The sequence below is a fragment of the Pelodiscus sinensis genome, chromosome 4 (genome assembly GCF_052426305.1).
Source record: "Pelodiscus sinensis isolate ZL-2025 chromosome 4, ASM5242630v1, whole genome shotgun sequence".
Classification (NCBI taxonomy): domain Eukaryota; kingdom Metazoa; phylum Chordata; order Testudines; family Trionychidae; genus Pelodiscus; species Pelodiscus sinensis.
In genome coordinates, this window is record NC_143055.1 from 24634886 (window position 1) to 24660705 (window position 25820).

Consider the following 25820-nt stretch of genomic DNA (forward strand, 5'->3'; position numbering starts at 1 on the left):
GCATGCACTAAATTGTATTTTGACTTCCTCCTCTGGGCTACTGAGATCGATTAAATTCCACATTTGACTGCTCCTAGAGAAGGTCAAGCACTCAGTGAATCAATGAATGGCATCAATTCTAGTTCATTATTGTCTTGGAGATTTATCATGTCAATGAATGCAGAGTAATTTGTGCATACAGATGACACAAAGTTTAATGAATTTGGTACATTAGTAATTCCTGAAATGTGTCATTGGGGGGTAAGTTGCTTTGTCACTTAAGTTTCTGGTTTTCATTTAGCATTTTTATGCTTTGGGTTCTTCAGCCAATCTGTCTACTTCCTTACGGGTTATGCTCACCAATGTTATGGAATGCCACCTGACCACTTAACAATGAAGAGACTCCAGAAATATTTTAAAAGTAGAGAAAAATATATATCAAAGATTTTGTATTCAATCAAATTATATTTCAGGGCTATTTCCTGTGTAAGCGTGTACCAACCTGTTACCATAATTAATTTTTTTCACCTTTACTTTTATTCATTTGTACCTCTGACTATACAGACCCTGAATTAGGAAAGCACTTAAAAACATAAATAACTTTCAGTGTGTGCTCAGGTGTCATTGCCAAGGCTCATATTCCTTAGATTTAGAGTCCATAAACTTTGGGTGTGGCAGTTTGCAAAGTTGCCATCAAGTTCTGAATTGTACATATTGCCATCTATTTTCAGTGTAAGATCAGAACAAAAACTCCAGTACGCTGTAAATCCTTTTCAAGTCAATTCAAAGGGGGATAGCTACTGTAAAATAATGTCACTGAATTCCTTATTACATGTCTTACTTCTTTTTTCTTTTCTTTTTTTTTCTCATTTTCTTTTGATCTTATTTTATAGTTTTTGTTCCTTTTTTTGTTTTTCTCACTAGCATTCATTGTGTGGCCTTGATGACACTCCTGAGCCAAGAACTGTGGTTGGTATCCTTTATATTTTATGCACTAATATCTGGTTGTTCGATCTTGCTGTATTTTGAGACTCTTCTTTGCAGGGTGCAGAGGACCATAGTGAAGAGTGCCATATCAATGCCTACCTGAAGAGATACAATGACAACCGACACATTTAAACCAAGCTGTCTAAAATGTGATTCCTATGTACTGACTTGGGTACATAAATTTAACCACCCTTCAAAAATGCTGAGCACCTGCTGCTCTTGTTGACTTCAGTGGGTTTGCTAGAGCTTAACACTTCTACAAAAACAGGTTACTTTCCTTGAAGTGTCTGACTATGCTGTTGGTGTCTATCTCTTAACCTCCCGGCATTAAAACCAAAGGCCCACAAATTTTAAAAAGTATTATTTAGTCACTCTCTAGCTCTCTTTTCCTCAAACTTTTTACAGCCTGAAAATAAGGGTGCCCTAAAAATTTCAACATTTACACTTTTGCTTAGAGAAAAACCACCTGTGTGCGTCTCAGCAAGACAAAATGAAATTTTACCATGTGGTATAAAGGTTGTAAAGCAAACCGACAAAAGCCCTGCCTTGAACACCCTCACAAGGGAAAGGGGTAAAAGGCAGCTCTTTAGTTCTCTCTTTCTCTGTATTTCATCACCAGTTTGTATGTAAGAGGAGAATGCTACCATTGAGTTGCTTGATCACTTCACATGCCGGTGGCTAGGACGGGACCACCAGTAATCTGAGCATTGACTCTCATCCCAACCCCTCCACAATAAATAAGAGAGTTGAGACAAAGTGAATGGGAATGTAATTTGGTCCATGTGTAGCAGTAGATAGCTTACCTTTCCTCTTTAGCAGGGGCAACAGAGCTGAACTGTGACCCATTGGATTTTTCTTTTTTTTTTTTTTTGGCCAGGCTTCATTATCAAACATCTTAATGCATCTATCAGTAGCATTTTGGAATCCTTATCTGTATCTATGGATGATCTCCAAAGATCCAGATACAGGAAGAGAGAGAAACAACAACAGGAAACTTGGAAATGGCAGAGGTGCTTAATGACTTCTTTGTTTTGGTTTTCACCAAGAAGTCTGATGGTGAAGGAATGCCTAACACAGTGAATGCTAGTGGGAAGAGGGTAAGTTTAGAAGATAAAATAAAAAAAGATGATGATAAAAATCACTTAGAAAAGTTAGATGTCTTCAAGTCACCAGGTTCTGATTAAATGCATCCTAGAATACTCAAGAAACTGATAGAGGAGGTATCTAAGCTTTTAGCTATCATCTTTGAAAAATCTTGGAAGTTGGGATAGATTCCAGAAGACTGGAAAGGGGCAAATATAGTGCCCATCTATAAAAAGGGAAATAAGAACAACCCAGGAAATTACAAACCGGTCAGTTTAACTTCTGTGCCAGGAAAGATAATGGAGCAAGTAATTAAGGAATTCATCTGCAAACATCTAGAAGATAATAAGGTATTATGTAACAGCTAGTATTGACGTAAAGAACAAATCATGTCCAACCAATCTGATAGCTTTCTTTGATAGGATATCAAGCCTTGTGGGTAAGGGAGAAGTGGTGGATGTGATATAACTAGACTTTAGTAAGGCATTTGACATGGTCTCACATGACCTTATCAGTAAACTAGGGAAATACAACCTAGATGGGGATACTATAAGGTGGGTGCATAACGGGCTGGATAACCATTCTCAGAGAGTAGTTATTAATGATTCACAATCCTACTAGAAGGGCATAATATGTGGGGTTCCGCAGGGGTCTGTTTTGGGACCAATTCTGTTCAATATCTTCATCGACTATTTAGATGATGGCATAGAGAGTACACTTACTAATTTTGCAGATGATACCAAACTAGTAGGGGTTAAAACCACTTTGGAGGAGAGGGTCAAAATTCACAATGATCTGGACAAAGCGGAGAAATGGTCTGAGATAAATAGTATGAAATTCAATAAGGATGCATTAATAGGAGTGTTGTGAGCAAGACACAAAAAGTCATTCTTCCACTCTACTCTGTGCTGATTAGGCTTCAGTTGGAGTATTATATCCAATTCTGGGCACCACATTTCAAGAAAAATGTGAAGAAATTAGAGAAGGTCCAGAGAAGAGCAACAAGAGTGATTAAAGATCTAGAAAACATGAGTTCTGAGGGAAGACTGAAAGAATTGGGCTTATTTAGTTTAGAAAAGAGAAAACTGAGAGGGCACATCATAGTGGTTTTCAAGTATCTGAAAGGATGTGACAAGGAGGAGGAAGAAAAATTGTTCTCCTTGGCCTCTGATGGTAGGACAAGAAGCAATGGGTTTAAATTGCAGCAAGGGAAGTTTAGGACATCAGGAAAAACTTCCTGCCTATCAGGGTGGTTAAACACTGGAATAAATTGCCTAGAGAGGTTGTGGAATCTCTATCTATGGAGATATTTAAAAGCAGGTTAGATAGACATCTATAGGGATGGACTAGACAGTGCTTGATCCTGCCATGAGGGCAGGGGACTGGACTCAGTGACTTCTCGAGGTCCCTTCCAGTTCTAGTGTTCTATTATTCTATTAAATCTTCTGGTATGGAAGTTTTATTTAAGATAATGTACGTATCACAGTTCATAGTTCTGCAATTTCATATGAGCTCTTTCAGAATTCTTGGATGAATGCCATCTGGTCCTCGTGACTTATTACTGTTTAATTTATTAGTCTGTTCCAAAACCATCTCTACTGATACCTGTAATTTGGCACTGTAAGTTTCTAATTGATAGTACACATTAGTCAGATAAACTTAGTGCACTCCTCTCAATGTCTTTGTTTGGCACAAGATTGTGGGGAATCTTCTATCTAATCAAGTCAAGAAATAAAACATTGCTGCAGGCAGCAGAAGAGTCTTGGTAGATCCTCGGTCTTGACCCCATTGATGTTAACTGAAAGACTCCATTTTACTTCATTAGGGTTTGGACTGGAGTAGTCTAATAGCTGTAATTCTTTCTTTGGTTAAACAACAAAGGCTACGTCTACACTGGCCCCTTTTCCGGAAGGGGCATGTAAATTTCACGAGTCGTCGTAGGGAAATCCGCGGGGGATTTAAATATCCCCCGCGGCATTTAAATAAAAATGTCCGCCGCTTTTTTCCGGCTTTTAAAAAAGCCGGAAAAGAGCGTCTAGACTGGCCCCGATCCTCCGGAAAAAGTGCCCTTTTCCGGAGGCTCTTATTCCTACTTCAAAGTAGGAATAAGAGCCTCCGGAAAAGGGCACTTTTTCCGGAGGATCGGGGCCAGTCTAGACGCTCTTTTCCGGCTTTTTTAAAAGCCGGAAAAAAGCGGCGGACATTTTTATTTAAATGCCGCGGGGGATATTTAAATCCCCCGCGGATTTCCCTACGACGACTCGTGAAATTTACATGCCCCTTCCGGAAAAGGGGCCAGTGTAGACGTAGCCCAACTCTTTTAATAGAGTCAAAGGGGTTGAATTTAGTTCTGTTATGTCAGGAGTCAGATTTCCCTGGTATAGTGTCTGTTTCCAGCATGAAGTCAACCTCGATGACCTCTCGAGGTCCCTTCCAGTCAAGGTGTTCTATGATTCTGTGATTCTATGAACCACATCTTCTGTTCTCTGGCTTATTCTGACTGGTGCTGAGAATCCACTAATCCCATTGAAGTTAATGGAAACTGAATGCTCAGCATGGCTTGCAATCAAAAGACAGGTGGGCACGTTTTTTTTCTTTTCCTGCATCTGGATATTTTGTGAACTCCATTGATGGAAATTGACTTCCTTGGGAGTTGGCAATAGTCAGCATCTTTCAAGTGCAAGGCTTTGATAGCCATGCTTTCACATCACTTTGCAAGAGGGGGGGGGGATGATAATGTAATGGTCCTCCCTGAAATATTACTATCATATTTGGCTTATGTTGAGATATAAGTTTGAACCTGAGCAAGTTCTTCTGCACATTGTGGTACTGGGAACTTTTGTATATTTGTTACTCATTCTAATATTGACTGTTCTCTACTAAGAACTTTTTGACTCTCAATAAGGTCAGTGACTGTCTTTCCATTTTACTAATGGCTCTTCGTTCGGGACCTTAAATCTGTTGAAATACTATATACATTTTGTATTTTACATGTTTCTTAAGTTGTTTATTGATCTTCCCTAAAGTAATAGTACTGATGGACACAATGTATTCAAACACTATTTGTTGGCTTGATGTAAGTGAGCTAGTCTTGCTGAGATGATTAATCAAAAGACCAAAGAAAAATCAAAGCTGAAGTTGAAACACCACCTTTCCAATATTAAACAATGTTATCCTGTTCCAATATTAAACAATGTTATCCACAGAATATATCCTGTGTTCTCCATATAGTTGCTCAGTGTTTTTTCTTGCCTCCCTAGTTGCCCTTGCAGGTGTCCATGAATGCTGGTTGACTGCAAGTAATAAAGCAATAAGGAAGCAGGCTAAAACATCCATGTGGAATTCATCTCATATTGATGAGAGTATAGTCCCATGTTGTGGTGAGGCAAAGAAGTTATTCTTATCCTCTGCCATGGCCCAAGTAAAGTCTTATGGAGAGGAACTGTCAGGAGTAGTAGAGAATCTGTTGGCATGTGGCTTGCCTGAGCCCTGTTTGAGCTGAGTTTTTCAGTCTCAGAGAATGTAAAGGCTAAAAGAAAAAGATCATTTGCATGGGGGAGTGCAAGTAGAGTATTAGAATAAAAGCAACCCCCAAAACATTTTCATTAGGAAAGCTTCATCTGATTTTGTTTAGCCCATTCTGTACTGTAGCTAGTCACAAAATGTTGAACATTTTTTTCCCCAAAAAATAACGAAAAAGCAACATTTCAAATTTTAGAAAATGCTAGTAAAATACAACAATTTTAATAAAAAATTAAAAAGTCACCAAATATGTATTGCAATTTTGAAAATTTAAAAAAAGTATTGGTCAATTCTAGTTAGGTCTAGGCCTGATCTGCACATAATTTGTGTAGCAGTAAAATTATGCCAGTTAGAGGGGTTGAGTTATTTTTTAACTGCTGTAGTAATACTGGTACAGTCTCTAGTGTGGATACATTCATAGTGGTATAAAGATGCGTTATATAGGTATTACTTATTCCCCTTCCCATACAGGAATAAGCTATACTGATATAAGCACATTTATAATAATGATATTACATCTGCCCTAGAGAAGTTGTTCCACTTTAACTATATTGATATAGGAATATAACCTTTGTGTGTTAGGCAAATCTTATTTATATTAACAGAACTACAACCTGTTAACTAGGCCACGTGGGAAGCTGCCCTACCACCTTACCCTCAAGGTGCACCTTTTATCCCTCCTGTCCCAGGACTGACTGGTTTTGGCCCACCTGACCCGGGACTAGAACCCATGAACCCAAATGCCCTATCCCCTAGGGCATGCAGTAACCTGCCCCACATCTTCCCGTCAGGGCACCCCTTATCCCTCTGGCCCCAGGGCCAACCGGTTTTGGCCCACCTGACCCAGGACTCTTTTTAGCAGGACTCTTGCCCTCATGCTGAAGGCAAGCAGGGAAGATTGGAGTCTATTAGGGCACATCTACATTGCAGGGCAAAAGTTGAATTAAGCTATACAACTTCAGCTACATCAATTGCGTAGCTAAAGTTGAAATCGTTTAACTTGGCTTTTTGCACTGTCTACTCAGCAGGAAGTTGAAAAAAGAGCACTCTTCTTTTGACTTCCCTTACTCCTCATGAAATGAGGTTTACAGGAGTTAGAGTAAGAAGTCCTCCAGCTTGACATTAGTTTGAAATAATGGCTTGATGTGTAGGTGCCCATTTTGTCATTTTGAAATGTCAGTTATTCCAAAATAATGCTGCTGTATAGAGATGCCCTTAGAGATGCCAATCTTTAATGCTTTCTTTTGTGAAGACAGGAGGGCATCTACTTTTTATAAAGTTGTTGTGATGTATGGATGCTTGGGATTGGGTGCCAACACACATTTCTAAACAAAGCGGATTTAACTTATGATGTTCTCTTTATCTTGTAGGATATTAAAAGAGCCTATGGAGTGAACAACTGAATCCACGTGCAAAAAACAGAAAATATTTATTTGAGCAGCTTTAAATTGGTGCATTTTATCATGAAACAGTTTGCATAATATTTCAAGCTGCAAGATATTTGAATTAAAATTAGGAATTTTATAAAGATATAGTTTCAAACTGGAATAATTTGATAAGGAACAGCACACCATGAACATGAAGAAACTCTATACAGAATTTACAAGAAAAAATATCAAACACTAAGAAAAAATATCAAGTGCAATTACTGGCTGCTTTGTGAACTACTATCTACCAAATGGTTTATTATAAATACCATGTGCTTTGTATCTCCATATTGCATGCTTTCAACAAAGGTGGTTTGCATTTCACAGACAAAATAAAGAAGCTCCTTTTTAATATACATATATAAAAGTTAAATGCTGACAATAAATGTCAGTAAATATCTGGGGGTGGGGGGACACTACAAAATTGGAAAAGGAGATTTAGAAACATACCGTGGTAAAATTCACATTACATTGTTAGCATCTGAAACTACACAAATAAGGGAAAAAGAGGAAATTACTATTTAGAGAAAACAACTGAATAGATAAAGTGGAGCGCTCAGAAGTTAGTGGTTGACTGAGACACAGAGAGGTAAATATGCAGGAATAGAAGGAGCTAGATTCACTGGATTAAGTGAAAGGGGAGAAGTTGCATCAGATAATCAAATATTTGAATGTCACTTGAAAATATTAGCAAATACCTAAAAGTATTTCATTGGAAGCATCCATGACTTTGAGATGAAAAGAAGCTTAGGAGAGCACAATATATGACTCTGCACAAGTATAGCACAGTAAAAGATATCTTAAAGTGTAAAAGGAGATTGATTTAAGATTTCAGCATAGGAGTAGGCAAGTAGAGGAACAGAGTAGTAAAAGAAATATCTGAATGAGAGTACAAAGAGAAACACAGTGGGCTTCTGGGTGAAATAAAGGGCAAAGTATAACCACAAAGAAATAAACATGACATTATCCCCAATCAACAGAGTTAGATAAAAACAAATGCTGACACTGATCATTTGAACTAGCCAACAAAACATATGATGAAAAATAATCGGATATGGGGACAGTTGTTAAAGGTGGACAGTGATTAGAGCACCAACAGAGATCCTAGTATCAAAAGAAGGAAAATAAATCATGGTGAATTATTTTAGAACTGGAAAAACAATATCAGGAAATGGAGGTAGTTCTCACTGTTTCTAGCAAGATGAATATAATAATGACAAAAACAGATGGAAAGGTATATGATGGGAGCTGGTTACTGGATGTGAAAGAATAGAAGCCTCTGAGTAGGAGGAGCCACCTAGATATTGGTTGGGCTATAAAATAAGACAGAGAACTTAAGACTTCAAATAAAGATATCAGGATTAGCTGCAGAAGAAATTTTGAAACGCTAAGAGGCTAACTCACCGTTACACAAGAACAGTTGGTTTATGTGGGGAGCTAAACAGAAGGAAGATGATTTGTTCTAATGTCACAAAGCACAACTGAATTTATATAGAATCAAGCAAGTCAAATGCATGATCAAATAGGCTGGAAAATTCTGAATACCCGCTCCCCAAAAGAATGCATGAATCACATAGAAACTGGAGCGCTTAGAGAATTTGTCTTTTTAAAAAATAGAGAAATTTCATATCAATTAAGACTTCATCAGTGCATGATAGAACTTAGAAAGAAGACCTCTTCACTGCAAAAAGTGCATTTTATGCAGAAAATGAACAGAAACTCTGACTGTTTTTCACCACTTTGGAAATAAAACTAAAAGCACAAGAACAAAACTGTCACTCAGCATTTGGTTAGGCAAGTGCTCTGGAAGGACAAGAGATGGTCTCATTGCAAAGCAGCGAAAGTATAGAACAGGTTTGTTTTTATAACTTTTAATTCTTTTGTTTGAATCAATGTGTTAAATTTTGCAGCAGTCGAATCTGCTGATACAGGTGGAATTTTCCTCCTGGAGTTTGTGGCATTTTCTTGTCTTATTGCTGGGCTGACAGGATTCATGGTTTTTGAAGTTCATTCAAGTATGCCAAGGCAAAAATGCATTACATTCTCTGTGATAAGGTCTGAAGCACATGGGTGGGAAGCTGGTAATTCTACTGTAATTATCCTGTACTGTAATTCTCCTACAGATAAAAGGCTTGAATCCACACTTAGTACCTTTGCAAGGTGCTTATTGTCCTCAGTTTGCATGATTGATCTAAAGTGAGAACTTGCAACCCCACATACACTACATTCATATTAAAAAATTAGAAGAGGAAGAAAGATCACATTCCTATCTACTACAGTCACAAAGCATATCAATGTTATACACCTGGAATCTATACACCTAGAATCTATTAAATCTATTTCTAGTGACCACAGAAATCCAGAGGCGGACACTCTCCCAAAGACCCCTTGGTGGTCGGTGCCAGAACCATCCAGCCCCGCCCACAGGAAACAGAAAGGTGGGACTGGAGGTATAAAGAGAGCAGCTCCAAACTCAGTTGAAGCTTGGCTAGTGAGTAGGGCAGAGGCTCTTCCCCAGGCCCAGCAAAGGAAGGTCCTGCCCTGCTCAGCAGCCGAGATTCATCTGAGCTTGGAGCTCCTTTCTCTGTACCTCCGTCCCCGCCTTTCTGTTTCCTGTGGTCAGGGCTAGGTGGTTCAGGCACTGCCCACTAAGGGATCTTTGAGAGAGTTTCCTCCTCTGGGTCAGCGGGAGGCCACACTGACTCACTACAGGCTGTTACATTCTGACTCCGTCGAACAAAGCGTTTGAGCAGTTGCTTAACATGAATTGCAAAAGTAGTTCTGTTGTACCTAATAGAACCACTCAGGTACCTAAAGTTCAAGCAGTTGCTTTAGTACTTCGATGGATTGGGATTGGACTATTCAGCACCTTACAGGACCAAGGACTAACACGGCTACCCCTCTGATACTTTACAGGACCAAGGCATGAATGTTCTAAGCTTACTGGTGCTTTGTTTTAGCCAGACACTTCATGATGCTATGTCTATTTAAATATGTTGCATCTGATTTTATTATATTCATATTGCTAAATAGAAATTCAGCTAACAACAAGAACATTTAATGGAATTATGTGGATGGAAACAAATGCATAGATTTTTACATTGATTATTTTTCACAATACATGATATACTGTATTAGGAACTTTTTACTCATTGTTTTCATGTTGCCATTTGAGTTACATTTCATGGCAGGACACTAAGGGACAAATTGAAAAGTTTCTTAATTTGGCTTTCATTTATGAATATATAATCACTAGTGTGCATAGGTCCATTACTGGCATTTATTATATGTTTCTATTATAGGAACATTGTCAGTTATACCTATCCAAACTTATCAAAGGCAATGGAATTGCGCAGAAGTCACTTATGGGCCTATGCTGAAGACAAAATGCATAAATAAGGATGTAATATGACCTGAAGAACTTGTAGTACTGTTCTTGATGATGATGAAGTAAAAAATGAAGCTTAATTTTCAAAGCCCAGGTTGGTTTTGCAGGTCTAGCAGTTAGAAAGTAAACAGACAAACACCCTTTTACTAATAAACCTGGCACATTTCAAAAGGAAATCATTATGATGCAGTAAACATAGAAAGCCATGATGCAAATGTTAACATTTCTCAGACTGTAACCACACTTTGAGCAATATGTAAGGTAATTGTCTTTGTAGATTAAGATGCTGATCCTGCCTGTTACAATGTGCAAAGGACCCTGTATGCCTGTATGGAACCCCACTGATGTTAGTGGGCGCCTGTGTTGGGTGCAGGAACATTTACAATCTACTTGGAGTAGGGCCTATATTTAGACTATAAACTCTTCTGGGCTGGGGCCATCTCTTTGTTTATATGTTTGTACAGTGTTTAGCACAATAACACTCCGCCTTCTAGGCAATATGGCTCTACAGTATAAATAATATATTTTCAAAACATTATATCCAAAATATGGAGTTAAAATCCTTTTAATAAGTGGATTTATCTGCGTCATCTCATAGAATCTTGAAAACATTCTCCTATAGACTTTTACCTGCAAGCAAGTCTTTCTTGTTTTCCTTTCATTGTGAATACATTTTTTTAAGCTACAAGATACCTCCAAATACTTCAGCCAGTGTTTCTCTGGTTGCATATGAGTCACTTTATCTCTGTTGTAACATTTTGTGTTTAGAAAATACTTTGGGACATAATTATATAAAGGCTGAAGTAGAAATACATATTTGCCCTGCTCACTTTTAACTATCAATTGAAGATTCTGAATGTTTCTTGTAAATATTCAGAATTTGCCTTTTGATCAATAAATGCCTCTTCTGCTTGCTCTCTGTTTTCTGCATTCAGACAATCCAAAGAATGACACAGTTGTGCTAGGCGTGGAAGAGCCGTTTTATACCCATAAAAGTAATTCATATTGTCTTTCTCTGTGCTTACCAGAAAATCATGTCCATTTCGATCTCAGGTGTGATGCATAATTCCTCCATGAATTTGACTCATAATATCTTGTATTCAGTTCTCTTCTGCTGTAAACTGAAACTTCCTTCATACATTTTGGATGACTTTTGTGCTAATGAAATGTATGTGGTTCTCTCATGAATAATAAACATGTTCGGTATCTACAAAAGACATTCATCTAAGCTTCACAGAAGCTAAGGAGAGCACTTAAACACCTTCAGAAAAAAATAAACATTCAGATTGCATTACATACGGTGAAACTTAAAAAGTATATTTTTTAATCATGGAACCTTCATCTGAAAGAGGGCAAGAATTTTGTTATTGTATTAGAGCACCCAGTAATGAAGGATTTGATGTTCTGAATCTTAATGTTAAAATTGATACTTCCTGGATTTTCCAGGATTTAGAAGATGTAGAGCATGGAAGTACGAAGGAGTGTGAAAGGGAACTAAGCAATGCTGAAGCGGAGACCTTGAACCTCAGAATAAAACAGCTGGAAAAGTCAGAGCGAAACCTGAAAGAAATTTTAGAGGAGTATGCAAACTCAAATTCTGCACTAAGAAACAGGTACATGGATTTTTTTTCATTTTAGATTTTCAAAGTATGTAAAATATGTGTTTTTCTATCTGTCTTCAAAATATAGCTGAACAATTCTAGAACAAATTAAAATATGGATTGCAGAGTGACTGAATTGTCAAAGTCTCATTTTATTACATAATTGATAGATTTAAGTCCACTGGAATTATTTGAATAGCCTCATACTATAGTTTATATTTCTTCCTCTTTTTGAAAGTGAAAGGTTAATTTTGGGATAAAAAATGGTTCATGTATATTATGCACATTTGTAATTGTGCTTTAGCATTGTCAGACAATATGAGTGTTTCAGAAACTAGATAAAATTTAGTCTGCTTGTCCTAAGTAACAGTGTTGCTGAAACTAATGACTCCATTAAGCACCAGCTGCGCTACATTAATAGTTCTTGATGTATGACAATATATTATTTAAAGTAAAGCTAGACGAAGTAGAAATATATACATAGATTCAAAGACAATTGAATATATCAATATATTTTATTCATTTTTTTGAAAACTCTGTTGGCCTATACAACGCAATCTGTGGCCTGCAGATCTCAGAGTGTACAGAGAAATCTAGAGAAAAGGAAGATTTTGTGAGATTGTTTGAAAAGCGACTGTATAATTATTTTAAACATATGCTTGGTGGAAGAAGTGGGATATCCAAGAGAAACTTGAATAAGAAGAGTTTGGTGACTTGGCATACTAGATGAGAGAGAACCTTTCACACAGTATGGTATATAGTATATAGTCCATAGAGAGGACCTTTCACACAGTATATAGTATGGTATAAGTGTATGGATATGGGATTGAGAAGAGGAGAGGAATGGGACGTCATTGCGGGACACCATAACAAGGAGTCAAGGTTTAAGGCAGAACCAGGCTGGAAGGTGAGGTGAGTATTTTTAAAGCTGATGAAAAGGAAGCTATGTTGTTTAAGACAGGAGATAAGAGACTAGAAAAAACATTTTTTCCACAAGGGAGGGAGATTTGAATTTGAGAAGTGTTTAGAATGTGGAGATTTGATATGTCCTGGATGAGAGGGAGAAGTCTAAATTGGCTCCCACATTGTGAGTCTTCATTACAAAGTGATTACTAACAAGGAAACAAACATATTGTGTGCTAAATCTAAGCTTTATTGCCAAAACCCAAAGTAGATGGGTTTTATACATAGCGGCGTCTGATGTTGAAAGATGCCCTATTAGAAATGTTACAGGGAGCTATGTTTGCATTAAGCCAGCATAACTCATGGTGGGGTACTTAACTGGTTTTCTAAATAGGAGGAGTATATGATGTTACTGTTGCTGATGGTAACATTTACGTTCACTGGTCTAGCAGAATCCTGTTCTCAGATAACCACAGCCCTTTTGACTACTAAGTGTGCCCCACTATGTTAGGTGTTCACTTTGTAAACCACAATAAACTACCATAAACCACTAATGAAATGCTTCTATTTGCTTATCTTTTCCTCATTGTGCGCCCCTGCATCCAAGAGAAAGATAGCAATGTATACGTTTACGATAAAGTATTGCCCATAAAGGCCATTGAGAGTTTCCAGTGAAATGTGCTACACTCATAGAAACACTTCATAAGTAATTGATAATTCGTTATCAGTGAACAGTTATGAGTTATTGTGTATCACTGTAGTATTCATTACTGTTACTGCGGAGAGGGAAAAGAGTGTAAATAGAGAACAGATGATAGATTATTTCTCTAGAAACAATATTGTGGTGTATTGATTCGGAAGCCATCCTGTGTTTCAATACTGTAGAGCAAAGGAGCTGCAGCTGTCACAGAAGAAACTTTTCGAAACAGTCGACCAACTGAACGCAAAACTACTGCAGATAGAAAACGCAAACCTACGTGTTAAAGGGAAGCTCCGAAATGTTCAGGGGGAGCTGACAGATTTGGTAAGTTGGGTATATTGTTTAAATGAAATGTTTTAGCTTATCTTCATGCAGATGACTTGCAAATCAATATATCCACCACTAAATTGTCTCTCTCCATCTGTTCTTGTAGCTTGGCCTGTCTGGCTGGCATGTCCTCGATCATTTGTCATCTTAAACTGGATATAAATGGAGCAGAGCTCCTTCCACTTCCCCTCTTTTCTGTCACTGCTGTCACCACCATCATCCCATCACTTATGTTTACAATCTCAGCGGTATTTTTGATTCCTCCTTCTCCCTTGCCCCAGATGTCCAGGCCAGCATCTTCTTTCTCCACAGGTCCATCCTGCTTTTTCCAGTCTCATAACTAAATTTCCTGATTATATTAGCTCCTGAGTATATCCAAATCTGCAGTAAAGTAGTCTGAGTTAAAGTTGCATGGCTTGTTTTTTCTCTCTTAGGCCTAAAGAATTTTGACACAAAATGGAACAGCTTCAGCAGGAGAAATTGAGAGAGCCCATTCCAGAAGAGCCTTATAGTTAGGGTGCCCACTAGAGGAGGAGGGGAAATCTGAGTTGAAGTCCATGCTCTAGAGAGAGTTCACACCTGGTCTCCTAAACCCCAGGCAGGTAACCTAGCCACTGGTCTGAAGGGTATAAAGAGACATGAAGTGATGTCTCTCAGTACTGCAACAGCCTCTTTTCAGCCTGCCAACCATGTTTTGTTGGTCTTTAAGATGCTGCTAGAGATTATTTGTTGTTTTTTTAAGTTTAACCATATTTATTGTCCTTCTCAAACAAAATGCAGCTGCTAGCCTCATCATTCTTGCCCATTGATTTGATCATGGAACTCCCCATTTTGTACATTTCTACTGGCTACCTTATTGCATTCAATGTAAGCTTCTTGTCTCTGCCTTTCAAATTCTACTTAGCTCTGCCCATGTGCTGTTATCCTCTGCCAGTACTCTCCTGGCTTTGTCTGACTTTTATTCAGCATCTCACATTGTCACCTCCCTGCCTACTTTCATGTGACCTACTATGGGTGGTTTGATCTGCCTAAGCTCCGCTGCAAAGCCAATCCCCTATCCACATGCAAGTCATCCTTCAGTAGGATAGAAATAAATGGCTTATATTTCATTTGCCCTTTGTTGTTTTCATTCCCATTCCCGTAATGTCAGTTTACTTGTCTGTCCTTTGACCCTCAGCCCTGTGAAACATGGAGGCTGCATCTAGACTGGCATGATTTTGCGAAAATACTTTTAACGGAAAAGTTTTTCCGTTAAAAGTATTTCTGCAAAAAAGCGTCTAGATTGGCACAGATGCTTTTGTGAAAAAAGTGCTTTTGCGCAAAAGCATCCGTGCCCAGTATAGACACGCTTTTGTGCAAGAAAGTCCGATGGCCATTTTAGCCATTGGGCTTTCTTGCACAAAAAATTAAGGTGCCTGTCTACACTGGCCCTCTTGCACAAGTATTCTTGCACAAGAGGGCTTATCCCTGAGCGAGAGCATCAAAGTGTTTGTGAAAGAAGCACTGAATTCTTACATTAGAACATCAGTGCTCTTGCGCAAATTCAAGCAGCCAGTGTAGACAGCTGGCAAGTTTTTGCGCAAAAGCAGTTGCTTTTGTGCAGAATCTTGCCAGTCTAGATACACCTGGAGTGTTTAAAAAATGCCTAGCACATAGTAGGTATTATTGCAATTAAATACAGTAGTAATAAGCTCTATGGATATTTAAAAATATATATCAGTACAATTCATCTGAAAAAGTGGATTGTGCTCACGAAAGCTCATGATACTATCTACTTTTTTTGTTAGTCTCTAAGGGTGTGTCTAAACTACACCCCTCTGCCAACATTTTTTGAGAAGTACAGGATCTGCCGAAAAAGCTCCCCACTGTCGGCAGAGCCGTGGCTAGACTTTACTTTCACTTTCGAAAGGGCGTGTGATCGGCACAACGCCCAAACGTGAGTATGCAAATGAAGCCTGGGATATTTAAATCCTGGGCTCATCTGCACTTTTGAAGTGCCTAATCTGCATCCTTCTGTCAGCAGGACCATTCATTGTTTAAGTTTTTCCTTTCAATTTATTATTTAATTGCCAGTCCCCATAGTACTCCTGACCCCTTTTTCACTACCCATCCATGCACATTAGATTCTTCTTTTCCATTCCATAACTCTCCATCTGATTGCTCTATGTTTACTTCTCAAGTACTGTACACAAATTATGTTTTCTGATTCAGCTTCAATCCTGTTACTTCAATCAACAGTTGCTGTATCCACGAAAGTTCGTGATACCATCTACATGTTTTGTTAGTCTATAAAGTGCTATATGACCATTTGCTTGCTGTTTTTTTTCCTGTAACAGACTAACTCGGCTACCCCCTGAAGCTTCAATCAGTAGTTCATCTTCCATTTTCCCAGCTTACATAACTCCAGTTTTCTTTTGGTGTCCCTTCCCATCATGATTTTCCAATACTGATCACTCTGATGCCATATTTACAAATGTAAACAAAATGTCTCATGGCCACACCCAGAATCCCAGAAAGGCCACATGTTGTCTACCACTGTCCTAAACAGTTCCTATTCTTTCATCAGATGGTAATTTCATTAAGCCTAATAGTCTGTCTGACACTGTGACTTTCGTGCCTAATGTTAATCTCATTGCTTTGGCTTCATCTCTAAACCCCTTAGAAATCAATAGATGAGAAGGTAAAAAAACTGAGCTGAAACTGCTTAGTGGGATATTGCAAATACCTCCATCAGACCTTCTGTGTACTTCAGAATCGGCTGAAAAATTCCCAATTTGCATTATGTTGTTTGTTAACATTTAGTTGGTTCAAGACTAGTTAATAAAACAAGAAATGTTTCTTTTTTTTCATATGGCACATTTGGACTTTTTATGACAATCCATAATTCATGTAAAGTGCAATGTTAATCTGAAAATGAAAACTATTCCTATCCCTTTACATGGGGAACATGCTTTGTGATCTGACTAATAAAGCCTGTTGCCCTTTCATATTGCTCCTACATTTCCAGGGGCCCCACAATAACTGAGCTAATTTATTATGGCTACATTAAAGGGCAAATTGGTTAACTGACCTATGAATACAAATTCTGATTTGTATATTTCACTGCACTGCCTCAATTCATATGTCCCTTGTTTTCTTAGATTGTAAGTTTTTTTTAGGACTGAAACTGTTTTTTTCATATATGTTTCAACATCTAACCCAGTGGGATGAACAACCTGATTGTGACCTCTGGACGCTACTTCAGTACAAATCTTGCAGTAATATGTTCCATAGTTAGGAACCAATTATATGCATTTTCAGTTGATGAGTTGCATATAGGTTATGCAAAATGAACTAAAATATTAAATATGAAAGAAGACATGTTCTTTTTTAATTAAGATGTTTTGATGGTGGCTGAAGTTATGAGCAATATAGCTTCTGACTTCCACAACATGCAGTCATATTGATTTCCAAAAAGTTTTTGTTCATATTATTCCTGTCCTTTGGCCAAATAATGGTTCAGAAGAGATGGGCAAATTAAGAAAAGGAAAATTATTGTGAAAAGAGATTTTGAATTATGGATCTGCCTATTGTTTTCATTCCCATACTAATCCCTGAAACTTGCAGGTTCAAAAGCAAGAAAAGGCAGAAAGAAAGCAAAAAGAAAAGCTGTGGCGACTTCAGGACCAGTTGAAGATAAAAGAGGAGGAAGTAAAGAGTCTATCAGCCTATTTTGAACACTACAAACAAAAGCAGAAGCAGCAAACAACAATATTGAGAGAACGGGAGCTGTCTCTTCAGGGTAGTGTGTTGAGGCTGGAAAAGGAAGTCCTAGAACTCAATGCCACTACAGCTTTTCTGTTCTCTGAGCTAGGAGAAGGAATTGTACAATATCTACGATGCAAACTGGAAGCTGCATTCAATGGAATTCAGGGGTCTTTGCATTTTGGTGTGGCTGTAACTAAAATAAAAACTCTCATTGAAGATGTGGATCATTATATGAAAAGCAACCTACAGATACTGCAGCAAAATCTGAAGAGGTTACAGGACAAAGAAAGCGAAAATAGAGAACAAGCAGACCTACTAGCTAAACTTCAGTACAACAAAGGCTTCCTGGCAAGGAAACTAGAGGAATCGTGCTGTCATGTTTATGAGCTGAAATTGTCTGAGATCAGCTTTCAAGAACAAGTGGGGGAACTTGTGAAAGAAAACAGCACTTTAAAGGACAAACTGGGAACAAAAGAAGCAGAAAGGGAACCATGGACTGCAGGAAGGGAAAGTGGAGAAAATAAAGCTGTCAGTGGTAACTGGGTAAGTGAATGTAATACAGAATGTGATTGACATTTTATCTTTTATCTCTTAGTGAGTTTGATATAGAGTGCTACGTGTTTAAAGTTTAAAAATTGCCTCACTGTGCTTGTGTCTCTTTGACTGCACTGGGCTGGCAGGATAACTTGTTACCATTTCTATTTGAGTGGGAAGCATCACTCTGTTGCTTAGTGCTGCTACACTGTACCTTATAGTGATATTTTACATTATAAGGGAGAGTAAAAGGTAGAGAAACTTGAAAGACAATATGTTGCTACATTGGTACATTATTAGAAGGACAGAGAGGCACTCAGACATGGACAATGAAGCATGCCATGGAGGGATTGCTTATTTAAAGTAGGTAGAGAAGGGAGATATGAATAGAGTATCTCCAGGCAGAACAGTTTTCTATGTGTTATTCTGACTCAGGCCAGGCTATCTAAGGAAGCTGCTTTTGCCTTCCCTTCAGAGACTAGTACCAGATTGATTGCTCATAGCTGGAGGTTACCATCCAGAACTTCCTGTGCAAGCCTATTTTATTTTTAAGGTAAAAGCACTATGGAGAAATCATATTGGAGATAATAATAAAAAAAACGTACAAACATGCTAATAAACTTTCTAAGTGTTACTCTAATCCAAATATGGGCTCAGGAAAGAACAATCCTTCAAAATGCCACCCAAGGGTTTTCCATGTAGTTTCAAGTTCATCTCAGGTTGGAACAGCACACATGTGACATATTTAGTCTGCCCTTCATACAACATAGGGGTCTTTGATTTGGAGTTCCCAGGATCAAGTAATTAATAGATAATTGGTTTTTCTCTCCTGGAATTAGTTTCAGAAGGATGCATTTGAAGTGTGTCATTTGTCCTCCCTTCACCCAGGTATTTCCCAGGACAGGTTTTTAAACTTCAGGTTGTGGCTTGTGAGGGTAAGCGATTAGCGAGCCGCAAGATGCTTTGTTTACCTGAGCATCCACAGTCATGGCCACTCCCAGGGGCTGTCATTAGCTTTTCCTGGCCAATGGGAGCTGCAGGAAGTGGCAGCCCACGAAAGACCCCTCTCCTATGATGTCCACTGTACACCATTGTCCTAAAAAGCCTTTTGAGGTTCCTCATCTCTCTGAGTGATGGCATGAATTCTGTCTTCCTGCTCTGGAAGTTCTATGCAAGTTCACATTTGATTTTTTAATACAACAACTTAATTGAATAATGTTTGTCCAGGTAGGACATTATAGTCTGCCACAACATGTTGGAAAATTGAGGCTGGAAAAAATCTTTATAAAGCTGTTAAGGTATTTGATTTGGTTTTCTGCTAGTGTTAATCACAGACGTTGAAGCTGCCTGAGAAACAGCCCACAACTTTTTCCAGCTTTATTAAGTACATTTCAGAATGTATAAAAAGAAAACTTAATTGATCTTTTGATGCCTTATCTCTGGACTTACATGGGCTGCCTTCACAGCTTTATTAGTAAGACATAATAATGCTCAATTTTCTTCTTCCTTTGAAGAACCACCTTTGCAGTTTGTGCCTGACAAGAAGTTAACATGCCTTTACACATTCTGTAGAATAATGAGATTTCTCTTGTCCTATGGCTACTGTAATCAGCTGATTAATTTCACAAGAAAATTCTTACTTCTCAGTGTTCAGTAGAATAGTGACTTTTTTGAGACATCTGATTTTGTTGACCTTCTCCCTAATTCTTCAGTGAATCCAGTGTTAATTTAGGACCACGAAAGTCCTGTGTTTTCTAAATAACAAGGCCAATAGGAATTTTGCCTGAGTAGGGAGTTGGAATACTGTACCTTACCTTTGCATAACTGTGGCGCTGTTAGGCTAATAAAGTTAGGTACATAGCTGAAGAAGAGAGTGAAGTCTATTTTCTGTGGAGATGGTGCCTCACATTGGCCAGGGGCAATGTGGATTTGTTTCTTTGTCTCAGTGCAAGTTATCACTTGCCAAGAAGTCCTGTGGAGACAGTGACATACAATAACTAGGGGCTGATCTGGCTTAGTGTGCAGAATCTCAACTCACACTGAGAATCTAAAGAAGTAATGTGCTGTAGCCCTGTGCTATGTTTGGGTGTTATAGTGTTTGAACTTATAACAGGGGCTTTAATTACCTTGCACTGTAGCTCTACACACCAATTATCTCTTGGGCAGCCTTCAGATACTCTAGTGATGTGTTCCATTATAAGCACCTTGATAGAAAAACAGAATAGTACCTTATCCTAAGGACGCTGCTTTAAAAGGTTGGGCAAATGTGTATAGGGTGTTGGTGGAGCATATGCAACTGTCTCTTGTAACACATATCTGAATTGTGGGCAGATACATAAAAAATAAGCAAATAAAATCTTTACGCCATAAGCATATATTTGGCTTTCTTTATTGTCTAGAGAAGAGTAGAAGAAGACAGGCACAAAGATGACAAATACATTCCATTGATAAGGACAGCATTGATCAATATGCTGACATTGTTTGAGCAGGTCAGTGTAAGATGACAAAATGGTTCAGCAGAAGGAAGTGATGGCCAGAATGTCAACCTGCTCCTGAGCATAAGGGGAAGGAAAGTGGAGCCGCTTCTTAGTGGAGAATCTGGTCATACCCCTTCATTCAATGAATCAGCACCATAACCCATCAATTTAGGCCGGGCTGGGGAACCTTTTTCCTATCAGGGGCTGCTGACCCACAATACAAAAATAATTTGCAGGCTACACACAGTCCTGCAGCGGAAGTGGGTAGGCGGTGCCGAGGCTCGGGTCTTCCCTTGCTCAGGGCTCTACCCCTGCAGAAGGGTACAGAGGCTCAGAGAAGGGGTGCAAGAGTGGGCTCCAAACTGGGGACAAAGTGTTTGGGGTAGGGATGTCGGGTTTGGGAGGGAGTTGGGTGGAGGGAGAGAGTTCCAATCTGGGGTAGGGAGTTCGGAGTGGGAGTGCAGGATTTGTGAGGGAGTTAGGGTGCAGGAGGGGGTTTTGCTCTAAGGCAGGGGGCTTGGAGTATGGGCTCTGGCCCAAAGGTGCTTATCTGAAGCAGCTCCTGGTCAGTGATGCAGCAGGGCTAAGGCAGGCTCCCTGCCTGCCGTAGCCCTGAACTACTCCTGAAAGTAACCTCTGCAACTGACCCAGGCAGTTCTACATGGTCTGCACTGCCCTTACCCATAGGTTCTAGCCCCTCAGCTTCCATTAATCACAGCTCCCAGCCAAAGGGAGCTGTGGTGTGGGTGCTGGAGCAAGGGCTTCCCTGACTGCCCCTGCGTACGGGGGCTGAAGGGATATGCTGGGGCTTCCAGTTTGTAGCATAGAGATTTGCAGCAGGCTGAATGAAATTAAGCAGTAGGCCTCATCCAACCCATACGCCAGAGGTTCCCCACCCCCAATTTATGGGTTTGAAAAGCCCATTTTATACTGCAGTAAATAAACAGGGGAGTACAAGAAGCCAAGGGAATGTTTTATCAGCATTAAATGCTCAGGGCCCTCATCAGTTTCCAGATGTTAAACTGGAAGTCCTAAAAGTTTCCATTGGGCTGGATTAGATGGTGCCACGGGAAACCAGGTTAGGTGACTTGCCCAACATCACACAGGAATAAAACATTTTCTGAGTCCCACTCCACTGCATTAGCCATAAGGCCATTCTTTCTCCTACATTCTCCCACATTAATAACTCCTTTTTTTACAAGTTTTTGATTGGAACTGATATATAGCCTTGTCTTGTAGGAAGATGTCAAGCCCAGGAGCAGAGCTATTGGTAACCTTCAGTGTGTGAAGTGTTTCTAAATTCGTTCATGATTCTTTTACACGGCATATTTTTTTCTGTTTGATGGATCCTTTAAATGCCATGTCAGACAGCACCATGTGTCATTTTTTGAATCGGTGGTTATATTTTTCCTCTTTTGTAAAATATTAATAAGAATTATTTTCACATGAAACAATACTTTAGGATACTAAGGCACAGCTTTGGGTATGTTCTTTCCCTGCTATGTGCCGTAGCATAAATTTGGGCTAATATGAAGCATGCCAAAAACATTAGATGGAAGGTGCTATAGAAAAAAAATTGTTTTAAAGTATGATTGGCTGGGAGGCAGTAATTAGTATTGGGGAAAAAATTAAGAAATGCAATAAAGAAAATTGTGCAGCAGTTTGTGATGCACTGTACTAAAAGTTGTTTTATTTACACTATTTTTCCTCTTCCTTTCTCCTTTTTTTCATTAAGAATGGAGACCTGTGCTTTCAGGATAAGCAGCTAAATCAGAAGTGGGAAGCAGTCTTGGATCCAGCCAGAAACAAAGCTAGTCAAACTCCATCTTTTCTACAACATACCAAACAGCCTCATACAAGAGCAAGTAAGAATTTTGCTTTATTTTATATCTTCTACCAGTTAAGGAAGAATTTCATTATGATGGAGTGTGTGCATGTGTCTAAGGATTGTTTGGATGTATCTAGTCTAGTGCCATGTTATTGCAAACTCTGGTTGCAACATATCTCATAAGCTCAAAAGAGTTGGACTTTGGTAATATTTGATGGTGAGACATTTGAGGAAAGCCTAGGAGCTACAAGAAGTTGTAGGGGTAATTCATTAGGAGGCACATTTCCCTATAAGTCACGGCTGAACCAAATTTGCAGGACAGTATTTGCGTGAGTTATGTGACTGGAGGAGCTGTCTTTCAGATCAGCTACAAAATCAGCATCTTGATCACTTGGCACACAAAAGTACTCAGCTGTTCCTACTGGAATCAGTAAGAGTTTTTCAGCTGATTTCGATAGAAGCAAATGTAGGCTATTTTTGAAAATCACACCGATAGCCTCTAGCATCTGTGTAAAATGTATAATCCTCCTTTTGTAACGCACTTTGACATTTGTGACTGAAAAACCCTATATAAGAATTTCATAGAATCATAGAACTGGAAGGGACATTGAGAGGTCATTAAGTGCAATCCCCTGCCTTTACGGCAGGACCCAGTACCATCTAGATCATCCTGACAGATGTTTGTCTAAGCTGCTCTTAAATATCTCCAATACTAGGAAATTTATTCCAGTGTTTAACCACCCTGACAGTTTGGAAATTTTTCCTAATGTCCAACTTAAACCTCCCTTGCTGCAGTTTAAGCCCATTGCTTCTTGTCCTATCATACGTTAAGGAGAATAATTTTTCTCCCTCCGCCTTGTAACACCCTTTTAAGTACTTGAAAGTTAGTAGCATGTCCCCTCTCAGTTTTCTCTTTTCCAAACTAAACATACCCAGTTCTTTCAATCTTTCCTCATAGGTCATGTTTTCTAGACCTTTATTTATTAATATTACAGTAAACCCTTTGATTTTTTCAAACTCCTTTTCTTATAAATAACCAGTTATAGGAACTGTTTTTCTAGATAGAAGAAAAATCACATAATGAAAGTTATGTTGATAATGAACAAGATGATATCTCTTCTCATTGTAATGCCTACTGTGCATTGGAAATTACTTTGTAATCATTTGAAGGATAAAAAGATAGGGATGTGATAAACCATATTGCAATATATGCACTGAAATGACTATCTTTTTGAGATGTCTAATTTTATGAAAGATTTGATTTCATGAACTCTATTTCCAACTAGTTTATGTGTTTACTATATTAGAAGCAATATTATGTATTAGTATGTTTTATGAAAACACACAGGTTTATCTGTCCATCAAAGTGTGTGTGATTTAAGCACATATATTGGATTTGCATACACAGAAGTTACAATATTTTTCATTCTAATGCCTCAGGGCAGATTTTTTGTGACTTAGAATATTTCATTCGGTAGCTTTATACCTGTTCAAATGTTCTGTTGTAACAGAACGTGGCTAAGGCTGGCATAATAATGTGAAGGGGTTACCATCAGAATGTTTTATACCATTTTCAGAGCGCAGCTCCAGTACCTTGGTGGAAAATGTTGACGAACCTAGGCTAGCTAACATTGAACAGGTGAGAAAAAAGTTGTTGCTATTTTTGCTGTCTTTGCAAGCACAGTATTATCTGTGAGTTGCAAGATAAATAAGGAGCAGATGGAATGAATCTGGGAATTAGTATAAAAGCATGTCTCCCAGAACAGACTGTCACAATTTTGCTCTAAGGTGAAGACAGATGTACTCAGAAAAATATCATTTACTTGATGATATTTTGCTCTTAGAGACATGCATATATAACATACAGATTTTCTATTTATATAATAAAATAATGAATTCCAGCTCTTGGATGTCAACTGATGAGATATTCTTTATTCAGGATGAAATCTTCACTCCACTGAAGTCAATGGAAGTTTTGTTATTGACTTCAGTGGAACCAGGACTCTGCCCCTAATGGCAGAGATAACTCCACCTAATGTTAGAGGCAGAAAAGGCTCTGGAGAGCAACAATGCATATGGAAGGGTGAGTTTTTAATCTGACTGTTTGGCTACATCTAGACTGCAAGCCTCTTTCGAAAGAGGCTTTTTCAAAAGATACTCTTGGAAAAAGTCTCTTTCGAAAAAGAGCATCTAGACTATAACAAGTACTTTGGAAAAAGCAATCCACTTTTTCGAAAGAGAGCACCCAGGCAGTCTGGATGCTTGCTTTCGAAAAAGCACAGTCTGCATTACATAGCACCTTTTTTCAAAAGAGCAGTTTTGAAAAAAAGGCGTTATTCCTCATAAAACGAGGTTTTCCGCAGTCGAAAAAACTGCCACGTTCTTTCAATTTACTATTGAAAGAACGCGGCAGCAGTCTAGACACGGGACGTTTTTTCAGAAAAAAAGGCCACTTTTTTCGAAAAAACACTGTAATCTAGACAACCCTTTATGTCCTTGTTTAGAAAGGGAAAAGTTACTTTGATAAAACCTTGGGGATTGTAATGTATGTTTATGAAAATCAGTGGACAATTCACACAGCATTTGATAACAAATATTGCGCCTCCAGTGGCATAACACTGTCTGCTCTATCCAATGATTGGAAAATGACGATCTGCAGAGTTTCTAATCAACAGCCCTCCAGACGTCAGCTTGTTTCTTGATTGCTGGCATCTGCTTGAAACTCGACTCTGGCCTTGACTGTTGCCTCCCCATGGTGCTATCTCTGATCACCGACTCAGGCTTGACTCCGCCCATGATTCCTGCCCTTTGATCCCAGCTTGATACTACCTCTGATCGTCAGTCGCCAACCCCAGCTTGATCCCCAACTCACCCCTGGCACTGACTGCTGGCCCTGATGCGTGGACTCCAGCCAACCTATGACTCACAAGGACTCGAGTTGGGCACGCATAAAAAGAGAAACAGACAATCAGTGGTTGCCTGTGAATAGTGTGTTTTAAGTGACTTGACTAGCATGATGTGCAAACTCTATGGCAGAGACAGGAATAGAATCTAATTCTCCAGGATAGCATTCAGCTGCCTTTATCCTGTGACCACTCTGTCTCTTCCTGCAATGCCCCATCTTATTCATTTTACAACTTCCTTCTTCAGCAACAAATGAAGTAGAATTCCTATGGTTAATCAGCCCTGAATGATTCGTTCATTCATTCCCAGAACAGGTGTATCCTGTGTATTGAATGAGGAAAAGATTCCATGGAAAAATAATATGTGATCATAGTATTTAAAATTGCACCCTTGTGTAGGTTCACAAGGGTTCT

General features: G+C 38.8%; 1 protein-coding gene across 2 annotated transcripts in view; it reads left to right on the top strand.

The window, feature by feature from the left end:
* Positions 1-291: 291 nt before the first annotated feature.
* C4H4orf50 (chromosome 4 C4orf50 homolog) overlaps positions 292-25820 on the top strand; it is a 113069-nt gene continuing 87540 nt past the window's right edge. Inside the window, exons 1-7 of one of the 2 annotated variants that reach the window (XM_089777800.1) lie at positions 292-948; positions 6942-8852; positions 11833-11999; positions 13776-13914; positions 17524-18207; positions 22411-22540; positions 24081-24142. In XM_089777800.1, the coding sequence (XP_089633926.1) occupies positions 8817-8852; positions 11833-11999; positions 13776-13914; positions 17524-18207; positions 22411-22540; positions 24081-24142 (1218 nt within the window). In that variant the 5' untranslated portion in view covers positions 292-948; positions 6942-8816. Of the gene's footprint in view, positions 949-6941; positions 8853-11547; positions 12000-13775; positions 13915-17523; positions 18208-22410; positions 22541-24080; positions 24143-25820 lie in introns of those variants that run through there. The other variant, XM_075930756.2, reaches the window with a different exon arrangement.